The sequence below is a fragment of the Phasianus colchicus genome, chromosome 1 (assembly GCF_987193195.1).
Source record: "Phasianus colchicus chromosome 1, bPhaCol1.hap1.1, whole genome shotgun sequence".
Classification (NCBI taxonomy): domain Eukaryota; kingdom Metazoa; phylum Chordata; class Aves; order Galliformes; family Phasianidae; genus Phasianus; species Phasianus colchicus.
This window is the reverse complement of record NC_143436.1, coordinates 29,460,756-29,479,258: the sequence shown is the minus strand read 5'-3', so window position 1 is coordinate 29,479,258 and position 18,503 is coordinate 29,460,756. Positions and strand designations below refer to the sequence as shown.

Genomic DNA, 18,503 nt, shown 5'->3' with positions numbered 1-18,503 from the left:
GGGCTGTTGTGTCACTGCTGGAGGCTGCTGTCATTAGTGGAGAAATCCTGACACTTTATTAGACATTTATTCGCTAAAAACAAAAATTCATTATGCAAACCTCTGCCCAAAGACTTACATAAAATGCCACAAGCAGAAGTCTCAGCTGGTATAAATTAACGCAGCTTTGATGGCTTTGGCAGAGCGGCGGCTGAAGAAATCTGTCCCAGTTCCAGTGTCACAAGCTCTGCTCTCACCTCCAGCAGCAAGAGAATCAGGTTTTCTTTGTAACCTTGGCTAGGCACCCCCTCTTATCTCAAACATCTTGTACTGCTGTGTTTTGTAGGAGACAAAAACATAATTATTTTTCTGTTTTGTTTGGCTAAGACGTCTAAGGTGCTTTTAACGCTTCTATTGTATTTTGAATATTGTATGCTTTCTCTTTTTATTCCACTCCCACACTCCATCCAACAGGTGTCCTGCTGCAACACTGTCCACGTCCTGAATGAAGGTCACTCTGCCTTGCATTGCTGTGATGCAGACATGGCAGTACTCAGTGTAATGGACATTGCCCAGTCTCCTAGTATGGGAGACCCTGGCATGCTGAGATGGCTCCTGCAGGCACAGGCCCTGTAAAGATGATGCTGTCTGACAGTGTGGATTCAGTCCTGGTTTCTTCATCTATTTTTGGACAAGTGGGACTTCTGATATTGTGATGCCAAAAACATGCAATTGTTTGGGTAGGGTCAATCCCAAGCATGAATACAGGCTGGGCGGTAAGTATATGGAGAGCCACCCTGTGGAGAAGGATATGGTAATGATGGTGGATGAAAAAATAAACATCAGCTGGTAAGGGGCACTTTCAGCTGAAAAAGCCAACTGTATCTGGGGCTGCAGGGTGAGGAAGGTGACTGTCCCCCTTTGTTCTGCCCTTGTGAGCACTGCATCCAGCTCTGGGCCCCCAGCACAAGAAGGATGCGGAGGTGTTGGAGCAGATCCAGAGAAGGGCCACAAAGACAGGCTGAGGGAGCTGGGCTTATTCAGCCTTGGAAAGAGAAGGCTGAGGGGAGACCTCACTGCAGCATTTCAGTACTTAAAGGAGGTCTACAGGGAAGACAGGGAGAGATGCTTTATTAGGGAGTGTAGTGATAGGACATGGGGAAATGGTTTTAAGCTAAAAGAGAGGAGATATATATTAGATATTAGAAAGAAATTCTTTACTATGAAGGAGGTAAGGCAGTGGTACAGGCTGCTCAAAGAAGCTGTGGGTGCCCCCCAGGCATTCAAGGCCACGCTGGATATGGCTTTGAGCAGCATGATTTTGTAGACGTTTCCTGCCCATGGCAGGGAGTTGGAACTAGGTGATCTTCAAGATCTCTTCCAATCCAGACAATGATAATGGCTTGTGATTGCACAGATGGTAACGTGTTGCCTTGATTGATAGGGTTAATAGTGGTGATTGTCTTGGGTACAGCCAAAGAGGGCCAGCACGCACAGCTGTCAGAAAGGGACAGCCCAGCACTGAGCTCCTCCACCCCTGCAAGGCATGCCCAGCTGAGTGTGATCTGCTGCCTGATGAGTTTATCTCACCCACATGCAACAAGACCTTAAGCCCTTCCTCTCTGACATGGAGATTAAGGGCAATCTTGACAGATTTAAAGATGATGAAGCACCACGCCTTGGGATCATAGGCTACTGGCCTACAGGTTATGCAGTGTGGCCTTGTTGTGGGAATGCACCTCTTTTGCTTTCACAAATTCAGCTAAGAATAGCAGTCTGCCCTTTCAAGTGAGTCACAAAATCTGAGCTAATTGGCTACAAGCCAAATTGACATTAAAAAAAAAACACAAATACCTTAATTATTTTATATAGCTGCCAAGAACTGGTGCCCAGATATGCTGACTTGGAAGTTGGTAAAACAGCAAGGTGTTTTGGCTGATTCTGATTCTCCCTTCATCTTCAAAATTTGCCATTTTTGTTTGCCTCTGGGACTGGGCCAGATGCTGAATTTCAGACCAACCTTCCCTGACCCACTGTTGTTATCTATCGATTTACTTTACAAAACAGCTATTCTATCTAAAATGTCCCTGTAATTTATGATCATGATAACAAATGAACAAATTAGAATAATACTGTATCTGCAGATACAGTACTGGTTAAACAACAAGAAGAACCAATTTCTGTACTTCCTCTTCCCGTGTTCTTGCTGCATCACGCACACAGAGTTATTACTTCCTCATCCTCACAGATGCTTTCTGGGCACAGCACTGTAGAAAAAAAAAAAGCCTTCACCAGGAAGGTTCTGCAAAATTATGAGCTTAGCCCTCTTATGTTTGTTAAAGTCTGCCTCATCTCAGTGAGCGTGGATCTGACTGCAGCTCAGTGTTTGTCAGTGCTGCAGTTACGTGATCTTGTAGTGGGGAAATAGGAAGAGAAAATTTGAGCTGATTTCATCCTCCATTCACCCAGCTTCCATTTGTATCTGGGAGACCAAATGGTGTCCTCTGGCTGTTTGTAAGAGCAGAATAAACAGCATCTGGAAATATTTCCAACCTTTACATCTCAGTGGTACATGATGTTGTTAAAATAATCCCTGCCATGGGTCTACTCTGGCCAACAGCACTCTGTCAAATTATTCACAGACAACATTAGAGAACTGTTGAGACCTTTCAAATAACAGAATGGAATAGAACAGTTCAGTTGGAATGTACCTACAAAGATAATCAAACACAACTGCAGTTTGGGTGTGCTAACTATACTTCTCAGTATAAGAAATATTCTGGATGTGGCCCATTCCTGGCTATTTTTGTTGGTTCTGAGACGTCCAGCTCACAAGAGCAGATGTAATTTTCACAGCCACAGGAAATTAAATGAGTAATATCCTGCACTTAATATTCTATACAGCTTATCGTGAATGTGGCAGCACAGCAACACATAATCTTCCATTCAGCTCTTCATTTTTATGGTCTCATGGTTTCTCCTTGCAAGGGTTTTCACGGGCTAGAAAGCAGAGCCCTTGCTGCCTCTGCAACCCAGCAGCACCTTGAGAGGGGAGAAAGCAAAGGCTGGGGATACAGTTTGTAGAGTCTATTTAAAAATGTTTGGTTTTAGGCCACAGAAAGGGTGGGTTTTACTTCTTTTAGTAAAAAATAAATATTCTGACTAGAATTACTGTGCAGTTGTGGGTTGGTAGTTTTGAAAAACAATCAAATCGTTTTGAATTTCTACCTTATTACATAGTATTTTATATATGCATATTTATAACGATGCATATATATTTGTATATGTATATACGCTTTCATGCACGATGTGAACTTAGATGTGTTGTTTTGGATAGCTGCTTTCCATGGGCTTCTGCTAACGAGTAACTGTGACTTCCCCCTAGTGGTCAATTGTTATTTCTAAAGCTTAAAAATTAGGCTATCACATTGAAAAAATCCATTTGTTTTAGAAAAAAATCAAACCCCTCCCTTTCTCAAAAGTTTACAATCACTGACTAATTTTAATACAACAGCAGAATCTGCTTTCTTACTAAAGCAAAAAAAATATAAAGAAATAAATTGAAAAAAATAAAATTGGAGAAGAGTTCAACGTTGAAGAAGAGCCAGGAAGAGAAAATAACCTCAGAAAGAAAAACAGTTTTTTCAGTGGCTCCCTTTGTAGTGTTTGTGCCAAGAGACCACCAGATGTGGCCGAGCAAAGGCCTCTGTGCTCTCCTTACTGTAAGTCAAAATATTCCAGTCCATGTCCACGTCACTTCCATTCACTCTGCTCTCTGGTTTGGCCACAAGTTGTTTCAATTAACTGCCCCTTTCCCCTATGTTTTTTCTGAGGAAGCTCTTCAAAAACACTGATTCTGGCATCCCAGGTTTGAAGACCTCATCACATAGAATTCTTCCTATTTTCCTTATCTAAAGAGCTTGGGAGATTCCTTCTCCTCTCAACCTGTTTGAACAATACTGATGGAATTCCCGAGCTAAGGGAAAGGATTCTGTTCAGTTGGCCTTGCCCTATGCTTACAATAAGCATTTTCTTCCCAGGCAACTTTGCATCTTCGTTCAAAAATTAAGGAAAGAAAACAATTGCCTTACGTGTGTGCGTGTTTGTCCATCTGTCTGAGTACTTCCTCCATCAGTTACTGGCAGTTTTCAACTGCAGTTACTGGAAGTTTTCAATTAAATTCAGCCAAAGGATCCAAGATGAATAAGTTCTTCTAAGTCTCATGGAATAAACAATGGATAATTATGGGGGGAAAAAAAAAATCAACAAAAAAATCCATTCATGCTGGTGTACTCAGAAGGACTCTCAGTGCAGCCCATTTTACAGACCATCTAATTGAAATATATTCTGAATGCTGCAATGTAGAAAACTTAATTTGTCCCCTTAGTCCCGTGAGGACTCAAAACCCTCCAGAGCTGTGCAAACACACAGCACAGTGCTGTGTAGGGTGGGCTGTTATTGCCTGTCAGATGAGCTGTGGGAGTTCAAGATCAAAGCATCCCTTTTTAGAGGCCTTCGGATTAGGAAATAGGAAGATACAGAACAAGTGCAGTTTATTGTAGGAGGTAAACAAAGTTCATTCCTTAGTAGAGCATGAGACCAAGCAGTTTCCAAGAGTCAGACTGCCTAAACCTCCCTTGTTCAAAGGCTCAGCTCTGAAGACCTGGCACACTAATTTATACAACATGGCAGACTGGGGACCAGATATTTTACCTCCTCTAAAACATAACAGAAAGACAGAATTAAATTCTGCTTAGAGCAGTGGCTTATATTTTGACATGTTTTTTTCCAGTGGGAAGGAAATACCGAGATATTTTCCTAGGAACCATGTGAGCATAGAAGATTACAAGAAAAATTACTGTTGGCGTATCCTCTTTAATTTCTTCTGGATTTATACAATCGCTTCAGTGAGAATAAAATCAAAAGCAAACGAAAATCACCAAAGGAAGATGCAGCCACTTCATGTATCAGAACACTTTGGGAAGCATGCACATAAGAACATACCAACCTTTGTGTCTCCAGAAATGACTATCATGTGAAATTTTCTGTCTCAACAAAGTCTAGTGAGCCAAGATCCCTCTTCCCAGGAATTACTCTTTTTTTTTCTAAATAGAAACAGCTGTACTTCATGTCTCTCCATCCATTTTCCAGCATATTGCTGGAAAAATCAAAGGATACCTGAGCAGAAAAACAGGCAGCCTGATATTGAAGGTGCCAAAATGGTGACTGCGCAGATGACAGACATGGGAACAGCCAGGGGGTCCCAGTTACAAAGATGGCTCGGGAAACGGACAGAACGGATTCTGATTCAGGGATTTAATCCCTCTTTGGAGCATTGTGGGCAAACATCAATCTTCTGATGTATTTCCTGAAGCATCTGTGCTTCTTGGAATCCATGGCTCCCCTGCAGAGCAACTGCCCTCCTGCACAGCCTGTTTCCACTCATACACAGAATAGGCAAGATATGCAAAAAGCATTGCAATGGATTTTGTATACTGTAAGAGGTGCTGTTTCAAATCCTCTCAGTTCATGTACTGCTAAATACCCAGTTTAAAAATGCTCTGAATTTTGTATGCTCTTTAGGCTTTAGGATCCTAGTTGAAGGCTCTTAATTTGGAATGAATATTCTTATTTCCTTTTTATTCACACTTACAAGTATGGACATGACTGTTTGTCTGTTTCTTTTTTTTTTTCTTCACAGAAATGTGACTAAATAAAGCATCCATGGAAGTAAAATATAAGCTGCAGCAGATTTAAATGGCAAATGATCAGATAAAATTCACCTTTCTTTTTGAATGGTTGTATTGAAAGACCTGCAGTATATAAAATAATTCGGTGGCAGTATATATAGGTCCTGTAACACCATGGCAACAGCTTCTGATAGAGTTGTTTCATGCTCTTTCCTACTTCAAATTCTTAATTAGATGGTAAATCAGATGTATTTTTACTGCTAGTGTAAACAGAACAAACAGTGAAATTTTAAAACCACATTTATTTTTAATACAAAATCTGTTGCACTATTACAGAAGTAAGCCTGTATGTTTACCCCCACATGCACAGATCATTCAGCATCTACAATTAAATAAAATTATATTATTTTTTTTTTACCAAAACCATTGGCAACTCTTAAGAAATTTTCTCTTTGTGCTTTGTAGTCAACGTTTGTATAATTCACTTTTTGTTTCGGTTCCCGTTAAGAAAACTGATCAACAGAAAGCTCAAAGGTGCGAAAGAAGCTTATGACAGATACACTTGTGAGTACTTCAGTTGTACCTTACCTACAGTATATACATGGATGCTGAGAGGTGTGCTATGATCTGATGTAATGCATTGGCAAAAGCTCTGAATGGTTCAATTAGGAATCTGCAGTAAGAAAGCAGAACAGTTCACTATTTTGTTGTCACAGCAAAAAAAAAAAAAAAATTAAAAAAAATTATATTGAAGTAGATGCCTTAAAATACCATGCACACCATTGGCTATAGTACTTCTTACACAGTACAACATAAGCTTTCTTGTTTTATTTGTTTGTAACACCTAGAAGCATATAGCACCTACATTTTAAGTGTATTTACAAATTCAACAAAATATCTACATATAAAAAGCTTACTTAAAATTAAACTTGATGCAAGTTATGAAAAACCAATTTATTGGCAAATGAAACTGAGCATTCCTTCAACCATAGGTTGTTATAAAATTTATATTTGGAGGTAAACACTTGATTGATATTGTATGCGAGAAAATAATTTTGTAACTGATAATGGTAATCCTTTACCACTAAACCATAGGAGCACTTGTCAGATTGAATGCTGCAGTTGTGAGCAGTAACCCCACACTGCTTTGGGGTGTAGATGATTCCAAAGCTGCCGCACTGGTTGGGCCGCGACACAGAGGGAAACGCACTCTTGCTGGTGATGTTGGCTACCTTGGCTTTTAACTCTTTGTTTTAGAAGAGCTTATAGCTTGCTGTGTAAGGAAGTAATTTACTTCTGGTTGCTTGATTACTTATTTTAAATAAATCTTCTAAGGCCATGAAAACCTGTTGTGCTGTAACTGTCTAGAAAGTGTTTATTTTATAAGGAAAAACAAACCACTCATATTCTCATTTGTGTAATTTAAAACATTCCAATTTTCAGCACAACAGTTTCATGACACTTTTTTATTTTACAGTTTTTACTTTATGGCAATGATAGTAATCCGCTAATCACAGTTTACTGCACCAACTGATTTCATAGCACAGTGCATTATGGAATGCATATTGTATAAAGGCACTGAATGTATTTTGCCCTGTGTTTTCTGGAATATTTTCTCTCATTTTAAAGTTTTTCTTTCAGTGACTGTACAAATTCCAAAATGCATTGCAATGCATATCTTTTATACCCTAAAATCAATCCAATGTGTTTTGATGTAAAAAATAGAACACTGTACTGCTGTAATACTTGATAGATTAAAAAGGCTATAAAGTAATAGGAGCAAAGAGCAGATAATAGGGTCTCATTAAGCATCAGCAAATGCAAGTGTCATACTAAAATCATTTAGCAATTATATACTGTACATACTGTTCCTAACTGTCTTGCAAAAAGACATATGATAGCTAGACATTAAGTCACCAATTTCACAGCAATGTCCACAAAGACATTGAAGTTCTATATAATACTACTATAACACTCTAACAATGAAAATGGAATTCATACCCAGGGATTCGGCTGAGGACTGCATAACAAACTGTCCAACCATGTTTTTATAGTGAACGTGAGATTGTGAATTGTGTAGTATCTTTTTTCATGCATTATACCATATTTTCAACAGGAAACAAAATTGTAAGTCAATGCTATTTTTTGTCTGTGTCAGTTCCTTTTTTAGAAAAGTAAGAAAATGCAAGTTTCAAACAAAATTTGAATTTTGTATCTTGATTCATACTCCCATCCCACTTGGTGTGTCATTATACCATGTAATTGTACAAACCGGCACGTTCTCATAGCATAAACACTTTGAGGTGAGGAGCTTTGCTACCTGCATGTTCATCGCACGAGAAGGAGGACGTACAAGTGCAAACAAACAGAAAACACAAGGGAATCAAGTTCTTTGATTACACAAATGAATTCATGGCATTTACAGGAGAAGGAGCCTCAGAACTTTCATTTCCTTCTGCAGGTTCTTTCTCTTTTTTACCGCTGTATTGTCCAATAAAGGAGCCATCCTCATTGAACTGGCCATTTACACCTTCTCCATAGTCAACTAAACTATCATCACTGTCTTCTTTTTTCACAGTTCTGTCTGACGGTGTCCGACTTCCTTTTTTTAGAGGTTTATGGTCCTCTGCATCACTGGAGACACAAACAAACAAATGAAAGGAATTAAGCGATGCACCGTTTTGTAAGGCAAAATCAGTCATGCATGCAGAGTTCATAAGAAGCATGTGTGCAGCCCTATAATCCTGCATTAAGTCCACACACATTGTAGAGACAAATTGATATGATGCAGTTGACATGAATGCATGGTGTAGTGATGGTTTAAACAGAGAATGCCTTCAGTGGAAGGTGGTTTTTTTGTGGTTTTCTGTTTTTATTTTTTTCATCGTGCATGACTTTTCAATGGTAAAACTTGTGCCCTGGGCTTGGAAGCAATTTAGATGCAACTGCAAGCATTAAGAAGGGGGTTGTAAAGTTACCAAAAAAAATTATTTGTTCTTCAAAGTAACAAGGTTCTGATGTGCTGTGAAGTTAGTCTGTTAAACTTCTTAATTTCTTTGACTCCTTCAACACGAATGAAGAATGAATTCGGTTAAATGGAATATACTGATTTTCTTTACTAGTACAAAGAAAATAACAGTGCTGCATTTCAAATAATTTGTTACATAATGCAGGCCAGACTTACAATTTTTAATCTTACCTTTCAAGAGACCTACATATTCCATTAAAAGGGTGCAGAAGAAACAAATGAAAATAGCCTAAGAAGAAAAGCAAAGTCCATATCCTGATAGTGATCAGTATTTTATCAATAATAAGTTGCTTTTAAAATTGCTAAAACTTTTACTGCATACAGGTAAATCAACAAATTCAGCTTACAGTAGCTAGAAATGAGCAGTTAAGAGCATGCTTAGGTTTTTATTACTTATGAGATCAATCTCCCTATCTCAAATCCATAACTGATAACATGTTCAGGCAATGATGATGATGATTTGGAGCACAACAAGAAAAGGCAAGGAAAGAAAGGCAGGGATGAAAGATCCATTTAGCAGAGTACTGCAGTCAGTAGAAATGCTGCAGCACCATCAGCATCCCAAACAAATTTGTAGCTATGGTAAGCCTGCGTTTTGTGAAACAGATGCAGCTGGGCTCTTTTCTTAATCCTCAACACTGCACTTCAGTCTCAAGAGGAAGATTTCAGCAGCAGCTCCAAACCATCTCCAACTGAAAAACACTACAGGCAGTACTGAAAAAGCACTGCTGGGTGCAACTGTCTTAAACTTTGTCTTAAACAAAACATGTGACTTCACATAGGTACCAAAGACCAAACCATTTTTTTTTCCTTCATGACTTCCATCTTAAGGAAAATGTAAATAAACATGCATAGAATATTGTGGAAATGAAAATATGTAAAATTTACATTATTAGACTGAATATATGTTCAGCAAATTATTTTAACTGTGTAATACATTAGATTGTCCAATAATGTATTTGCTTTCCTTTTTCTATAATCTCTGAATATCCAGAGAAATCAAAACATTATAGCATATACAAGGTCACATATTACAGGTTCACTGATAAATGCTCTATCGAGAAGTATTTCAGCAACCCACTACATAATTTTCCATCCAACTGGTATTCCTTATCTCAACATCCTTTTTTTACTTTGGAAAACTCCAAGTTTTCACATTCTGAAAGAACACCTCTAATATGCATGTAACATTTTTGCTTTTTTAAAGCACAGAAGAGATTTTATTTTCTATGCATACACAGAAGTGGTAGGAACATTTATCTTATTAAAACTTTCATGTTAAAATTAAAATGTACAGAGGCCAAATACACTTGACTGTATTGCCTTGACTTTGTTTTTCGTTATTGCTGTGTACATGGCATTAGGATAAATATCTGATCATTGATCTTATGTGCTCACTGCAAACATATAGGTTATTAACACTTAAATGAATTCTGCTCCAAAATGTCAGTCAAGCAGCAGCAAAGTGCAAATGTTTATGACGCTGCAAACACGAGCAGATTACAAAGGCAGGTCATTTTGGAAGGATCTTGTATGCAAAAGGTAAATAAAGAATATACTACTATAAATCCTAAGTGTGAGTCTCTTAGTCAGATAGCAAAGTATTTTCTTCATTGCCATGCAACAGTCATTAAAACAGGCTATACAAAAGCAATGAAGACCAGATCTCACATTGAATGATACCAGGTCCTACTCCCAGAGAAAAATGACCTGCAGTGTTTAATGACTTCTCAGTAACAGCATTTTGTAAAGAACATTGCTTCATAACTGCTTATGCAGTAACATGTAGGAATGAAAGCAAATTAAAAATGCATTTGCATCCTATCCAACTGGTTAAGAAACTGTAAATGTTCTAAAGTGTGATCCAATCCAGTGTAATTCACTAGGCTCGAAGTATAAAGTAAGTAAATAATATACCATTACTGTACTAAAAATATCCACATTTCAGACATTTTTGTGTTTAATCCAATAAAAATCTTAATTTTAATTTGCAACTTTGATAAATATGTGAATAGAAACTTTTCCATTATGTTGATCTTTGCTTTTTTTTTGTTTGCGTTTATGGAAACAAAATTTATTTATAATCTGAACGATAAATAAATAATTACACAGTTGGTTGCATTCTGTCTGTAATTTTTCTAGATATTAGCAAGGATACAGATTCTACTGTCTGTATAATTAAAAACAAACAAAACTGCAGATTTATCCAGGAGTGTACCTGCATGGAGGTGGGTGCTGGTATAAGAGCACAGTCACAGCAAGTGTAAAATCAAATCTGAACCTGGGGATTCTTTCCTCTTTTGTGCCTGAAAAGTCCAGAAAGAAGTTCTCCCAGGCTCTGGCATTGAAAAAAGAAGTGGGATTGTCTAAAGTGCTTTCCTCTCCTGTTTCAGGAAGAGGAAACACATTGAATGGGGCCTTGATTTTTTGTCAAACTGGATTATAACACTTGTATTAGATGAACACAGTGTTTTGGGTGGAAGGGAAAGAAAGGGAGAATAGAAGAGAAAACAAAGAGGAGAGAGAGAAAAAAAAGTGAAGACATCAATATTTTTGTCAGCACTTTTGCAACCCTGGGTGTGCAAAACAGAGAAGGGACTCTGGCACTCTGGAGAAATGAATGGGTTTTCTGCGTGCTGCCAAGAGGCAAACTAGAAAAAATACACAGTTGTCCTGTTGTTAATATTGATGTCCAAGGAGTTATACAACACTTCAGGCTTTAGAGTATATAATGTTGCAAAAACACATTAAGGTCAGAAATTTTGATACAGTATCTTCAAGATTTTCTAATGACTGTTCATAAAAATAGACCAAAATGTAACCATCATAGCTCACACTTTCTTTTAGTTTTTGTTTGTGCTTTTGCTTGCTGACTTTTAAACTTCTCTAGTGTAATATTCTGAACTGAAACAGAAAGTACAAGTTGGTTAACTAAAATTACAATGGAAAATTTAAGAAGTATTTTGAAATGTGTCATGTATGCAGTGCTGACAGTTAGCAGTGAGACAATAAGTACTGGAATGCAAGAAGAGATGAGAATGTAACTCAATTTTATCTTCAGGTCAGAAGACCATGAAATGAAGATTAGGAACACCTTCTCTATTTGTTGTCTCATAAAGATTTTACCAGCTTTTTATGGATGAAAGTTGCTCAATAAAGACTGAAATGCACCTGACATTTTGGTATTTATCAACATGTATCAGGCATTTCATGCCATTTCAACAAGAATTTGATAGTAAGGAAGATTGTAAAACTCTAAATACTTTTCTGAGATAATTGCTAATATACATTTCTTTTCCCTCTTAGCTCTATGAAACACACAGTAAACTTGAAGACAATGATTAAGAGAGATGAAGTACGGAGGTAAAAATAATGTGTAAATGCAAAGTACAAACATTTTTTAAAAAGTACTTCCATTTCACAAGATCATCAGTTATTGAAAGAAATATGTACCTTGAAATCTCCTTTCTTCTTTCAACTTTTCAACTTTTCTTCCTTAGATATGGGTACATGCAGCAACCAGTCAGAATGGGGAAGACAGTATTACGATGCCTCTGCAGTCCAGCAGGCAACTAGTTCCCACTAAACTTTGCCACATTCATGGACATGCAAAACAACTCAATATATGGTTAGCAATATACTACTTTTCCTTATAGCACAGCTGTCAGATGAAAGGCAACACAAAACAAACAAAATGGGTAAAGCATTCTGGGATATTGGATGCAGAAAGAGGATGATGAGAAAGAAATTTGTTGGCAATGAATTTCTTGTTTTGTGCCTTCAGGTCAACAGACCAGAAATATTCAAGTATAAGCACACAAAGGCATAGAAGTATGTTACTCTGTGGCTTCGTTGTAGATTCCAGGACAACCTCTGATCCACTGCCTAATGGACATCTGCTCACACTCCTTAATTGATAAGAGATCCTGAGGACTGTGCAGATTATACTTCTCCCTATACTCTTACACAAATAATTCAGATTTCAAAACTTAGTACTATTTCCAATCTACCTAAGACAAAGGCACATCTATCTTGTTGCTTGTTTGTTTGTTTTTTTTTTTCTGAGCAGATTTTCTTTAGCATGTTTGTAATCTTCAATCACGGTAGAAGCTGAAAAAACTGAAGACTGAGTTCCTGGTAGCAGGCTGAAAAAAGTTGTTAGCCTAAGAATCTGACCTACTCCTAGTGAAAAGTTGTAAAGAAAAACCTGCTTGAGATAAATTTAATCAAACTTTTCACCCTTGCTATTTCAGGAGAAAAACTGTACAAAGGAAAAAACAAAGAACTGATTTTAAAAAGTAGGTGACACAGATGCTCAAGAATTAAAATAAGAACCATCAGAGAAAGAACGCATGTGAATGAGGACACAGTAAGATCACTGCCAAATCCAATCAGACTATTCAGAGACAGGAATCCTCCAGGGCAGTCTACTGACATCATCTCTAATGCTAGAAAGGATCAACCTTATAACTGTTGTGAGGCACAAATCATTGCTAGGTTCCCCTGGAAACAAACCTAGGCTGCAATAAAACAGCATAAAAAAATATTGTTGCATTTACAAACTTATCCTCATAACCTAGTCAACCTAGACAAAGCAGGAAGACTAATACATTATCTATTGGCCTCAGAATTCTCCATTAACCATTTCCAGAAAGTCTCCATAGCATAGCTAGGAATTTCTAGAAAAAATAATATGTGTCAAAATGATGAAGAAAGGAGGCAAAGGAATTCAACAAAATGTGCAAATATCCTGTGTAACCACACTAGTGGTCCTGCTACTACACATGCCTTATCCTGTTTGATCTTCCTTTGAGGACAAACACTGGGATATCATGTAAGAAGAGATGCAAAAAGCACTACTTTCGTAAAGCTAAGTAAGAAATGTATGCCTGCAAACTCTTCCCACCCATGAACCAACAGGTCTATAGATGCCATTTGTTCCTAATCTCTCCTCATTTATGACCCAGGACAGAAATTTGGGCTGATTTATATAGCTACACTGACCAGAACAGGAGCTCTGTGTAGTCTTTGTTTTAAATTTAAATAAACACATTTATAGCACTTGTACTTCTTGCAGTTCCTTAGTGTAAACATTGTCCAAAATTCACTGTTTTTTCCAAATGAGAAAACCACTGGGATTGTAGAGAAATAATTCTAGAGGAACCGTGTATGCCACTGATCACAGGAACAGTGTACATCCGGTCAATTTGTGATCCCAGAAACATTATTTTTTCCTTCATGAGATCAATATGGAAGAAAATATGCTATTTTCTGCAGAAAATATGCTCTCAGAAGGAAAAACATCATTGAAGACTGCAACATTTCAAACAAGTCCAAGCCACTCCAAGAACACTGGGAATACTAGAAGCTGAATGTGCCAAAAACCTCCCTATAACTTCTCTAGGAAATCAAAATTAGCAATTAAGATTTAAGTAATTTAATAATTTAAATCTTATTTTGAAATAATACATTTTCAAAGCATGGGCCTTACTTGCCAATACTGAAATACTGAAATATTGAAGTTTATTTAGCATAAATTTCTGTATTTTTCAGTCTCCCCAGTTCCTGAGAAAGGATAATAGTTTTAGATGCTCTTAGAAAGTTCCTCTTGATGGTCTGGTATCTCTTTGAAAACGAGATGTCCTTTCATAGCTGGCATGAAAAGATTGTGAGACCTTGTATTTTCCCTTTCCTCCTTTAAACTTTGGAGGAGAACGGAAGGAACTCTGAGACTTGTGAGGATAAGAAAACGAACTGCCAAAAGAGCATTTTTTTTTCATTTGATGTAAGGAATGTTTGTGTTCTGCAAAGTCCTTCAGGATCTGGACCAAGGATTCACCAAATAGCTTGCCACCAGTGTATGGTAGAGCGAGCAGCTGACATCTGAGATCTAGCCATGAGCTCCAAGGACGCAGCCATATAGCTCTCCAGGCTACTGTGAGGCATGCAACATTTTTAACTGTGAGTCTAAGAGAATCCTCAGCTGCATCATGGATAAAGTTAGCTGCAAGTTTACACAGTCTGTGCTTCCTCTGTATGGCACCAGATGGGACACATTTTCTTTTGACTCTGGCTTGTTCTTCCTCCAGCCATAATAGTAATGCTTTAGAAGCATAACTGCAGTAGATAGACACTCCAAGCTGGGCTGCAACCAGCTTGAAAGATCTTTTGATTTCTTCTTCAATCTTTCTATCAGTAAGATCTTTAGGGAGAGCATCCATGTTAGCAGGCATTGAAAGCACAGAATCAGCAGTAATCAATTGCCTGTCTACCTTAGGCAAGGTCCCCCACAAAGCAGCTTTATCCACTGGAAGAGGATACAGCTTACGCAAGATTTCTGGGGCTTCGTGTTTTGCCTCAGGATTACCCCAAATCCTACAGATGAGATTTTCCACTGTTGAATGAATAGGAAGTGCATTATCTACCTTGCCTTCTTCAGATAAGACAGGCATTTCTTCTGAAGGGCATTCACCTTTGGAAGTTTTCAGCATTAATACTCTTCTAATGTGCTTGAACAGATAACTCTGATTTTCCATGCCAAACTTACGTACAGCATCTGGTCCTTCTTCATCTTCTGTAGGGGATTCAGATGACACCTCATCATCTTCCAGGGATGAATCAACCTCCAAATCCTTGTAAGCATCAACTCTCTCCTTCCCAGAAGCTGCTTGATCTTTTATACTGCCTATTTGATCAGACTCAAAAGTTTGGGAACTGCTTCCCATTTCTTCTAGAGGAAGAACCACTGGAACTTCTGTAATTGGTATCCTGGGATGCTTTATTGAGTGGGACCTAGTCTGTGCCACAGAAGTTATACTTTGTCTGGCTGCTGTGAGTGCATCCTTTAAGACAGTAGCTAGCTCAGGCAAAATTACAGATTTCATTAATGAATTCTTTTCAGATTCAGAGAAATGAGTAGTAGCAGAAGGTCTTACCTTCCTGTGTTTGGAGCTCTGAGTGTCTTCTGAATCTGAGCTGCAGCAGTCTGGGGTCTGGCTGAACCGGTGCAGGAGAGAAGAATGCTGCCTTGCCAGTGAGCCACGAATTGAGTTGCAGCTGAGGGGTTGGTGGAAAGGGTGTGGATGTCCTGCCTGAGAATGTGAACCCTCATCCAAACCCATTATTTGTTGCTCAGAAGCATGACATCTAGAGCCATGCCTGTATATCCATTTGTCTGACCTCTTTTCCTCTTGGCAGAGAGAAGCAGAGACAGAACTAGCCCTTCTAAGCTCTGAAGACTGCCTAGCCTTCCTCCTGGTGAAGGAGGTCTCTGATCTGATGTTGGAGTATTGATCCCCTGACCTTCTGAAGAAGTTGGATCTGTCAGATCTCACAGACTTTGCTTTGGTAAAGACAGGGTCTGCTTCAGAAGAACTCGCACAGCTACCTTTTCTTTTCTTTTCCTTGTCCATTTTCTTTCCTGTCCAAGCAGACATGGACCTGAAGTGATGAAAAAAGTTCAAAATACTCGGATTTTCAAACCTTTCAAAAATCACATTTTTGCTCAAGGGAGACCCTATACCCTTTGTCCTCATAAAAGCACTGCATCGTTACCAGTGCCATGGGAGACAGACAAACTGGGAACTGAGTGACTGCAGGGATGCTGGGCTGCAGAGAGAGTGCCAAGATATCTTCTGTAATCTGACTGGTTGCTGCTGCTGCCCTGTCTCTAAGGAAAAAAGAGGAAAGCCCAACATAGACTAATTACACAGAAATACATTTTAGAAAGGAGTTTTTGCAAGGTAAATAGGATAAGCATATGAACAAGTCTGAAAGCTAGGCATGCAAATGTTCATTTTCACCAGACAAGTGGTATATAAATAAAATCATTTAATAAAACGCCGTGTGATTCTTTAGATTGACTTAAGTCTCTTCAATATGGAGACTAATTCAAATTCTGCTACAGGTCACACATGAAAGTAGATTTCAATAATTTTAGTCTAGACCTAAGAAAACATATATTCAAGTCACAGGATCTGTACAATTATGTATAAGGGCCAGTTTCTGCTGCTGAAAGTTCCAAGTACTGAAAAGCAGAGGAGTGATAAATGAGAATGCAAACTGGACTGCATAGGAAAATGTATACAGTACTTATTTACATCTACTTCCAAATGCTGCTTTATACTACTGCTTTTATCAGCTAAATTTGATTAGTACATATGCATTTAAGGCTGTAACAAAATGGCACACAAAAATGATTAACCTAAGAACAGAGTAGTATTGGTTTAAAAAAAAAAAAAAAACACAAGTAAAAACAAGCAGAAACTGTTCTTTGGTATTCAGAATTGAAAATCTAATGCAGTCAGATCTATATGCACATTTCCCTTACATGAGTAAGCTAAAGCAAGAGAATTTTTCTTGGAAAAACTGTTTGTTTTTTAATCTGTGTAAGTTAAGCATTTTCAAAGTAATAAAGGGTGTTTACAATAATTTTTAACACAGTAATACACTGTAAAATGCATTACAATACCTGAATAAAATATAACAGCATAGACATATTTAGAAACTAAGCACATTATTTGAAAATTTGTGGTTCGAAAGCACCAAATAATATGCTGTTGTTTTATTTAATATTCTATACTCCTGTGAATGGACTTGCCAAAGCATGCTTCTTGTGATGTCAGGAGATTCAGCTAGACTACTTTTAGAATGAAGGAGGAGTCAGGAATAAGAGCTGTGTTGCATGCTTTGAATCTGCTTTCTCTGTTTCTTGCACCGAAATACATGGACAGAAGATCCAAGTTTTTTCCCATAGGACATTCCCTCACCTCCATGTTTAACGTTGCTGCCTTGTTATTAGATTAGGTGTTACCATTAGTGACATTTTAAATGCATTTGTTTTCCAGTCAGTGGAACACAAGACTGTCTTTATTAAACTTCAATTAGAAATGTATTTTCAAAAAAACATAATGTCAAATGTACCCTAACTAAAAGGATGAAAGCATACTGTATCTGATATTTTAAGTACCTGAAACATGGGTTTATAAAAACCAATTCCTCCCTTTGAGACAATTGTGTTTGAATCTGGATTTCAGCTTGCAATGGTGGCTTCTTCTAAACTCTCAATTATTTAATCTCGGATTTTTATTTTTTTTTCTTATAGCATAGTGGAAATGCTATCTACAGTTCTATAAAACAATGGAAGCAGAATCTTTCTCAACACTGAAATAAAGTTAGTTTTGAAATTGCAAATGTGATATTACATAAAGTACATGTGATATGAAGAGTGAACACAACAAACCATATCAGCTGCTCACCTGTATTCACCAAACGTTCCATCATCTTCCTTCATAGGTTGTATTTCTGGATCAGCATGTGCATCCTCCTTTTCCTTCACTAAAATATTTGAAATAATAACTTTTATCATTAAACTGCAAGGCTAGAAATGTTAAGACCTTAATTTGTCAAACCAATCAGATTTGGCTAGAATATGATTTGAATAAAAATAATTTGTTGAACTGGAGTCTTAGACTGCTACATGTTTTCTTTTGAAGGAAAAAAACTGTTAATTACAGAATTTTATCTTAATTCAAGTACAAAACACTGTGTCATCCTTCATGAATAAAACTTTTCCTTTCTTTTATTAAAAAAAAAAAACTTGTTAAAAAATACTGAACTATTTTATTTTCTTGTGTTATTAGCAGAGTTATTATTTATTGAAATCTGAATATCCACATTCCATATTGCCTCTTGATATTTCTCCCACATCAACTGATGAAATTGAATCAAATTCACTTGTATTCACTACTTGTTTCCTTCCGCTTTCATGTCATGCCCTAACAATGCAGTAAAAGTATTGCAATAGA

The 18,503-nt window shown here is 37.6% G+C and overlaps 1 protein-coding gene across 8 annotated transcripts in view; it reads right to left on the bottom strand.

Moving 5' to 3' along the window:
* Positions 1–4,873: 4,873 nt before the first annotated feature.
* Positions 4,874–18,503, bottom strand: part of NRCAM (neuronal cell adhesion molecule) — a 144,509-nt gene continuing 130,879 nt past the window's right edge. For 3 of the 8 annotated variants that reach the window (XM_090137758.1, XM_090137781.1, XM_090137761.1), the window contains 2 exons: positions 17,955–18,033; positions 4,874–8,303 (listed from right to left, as the gene is read on the bottom strand). In XM_090137758.1, the coding sequence (XP_089993884.1) occupies positions 8,066–8,303; positions 17,955–18,033 (317 nt within the window). In that variant the 3' untranslated portion in view covers positions 4,874–8,065. Of the gene's footprint in view, positions 8,304–13,994; positions 16,138–17,954; positions 18,034–18,503 lie in introns of those variants that run through there. The other 5 variants (XM_090137750.1, XM_090137776.1, XM_090137778.1 and 2 more) reach the window with 3 other exon arrangements.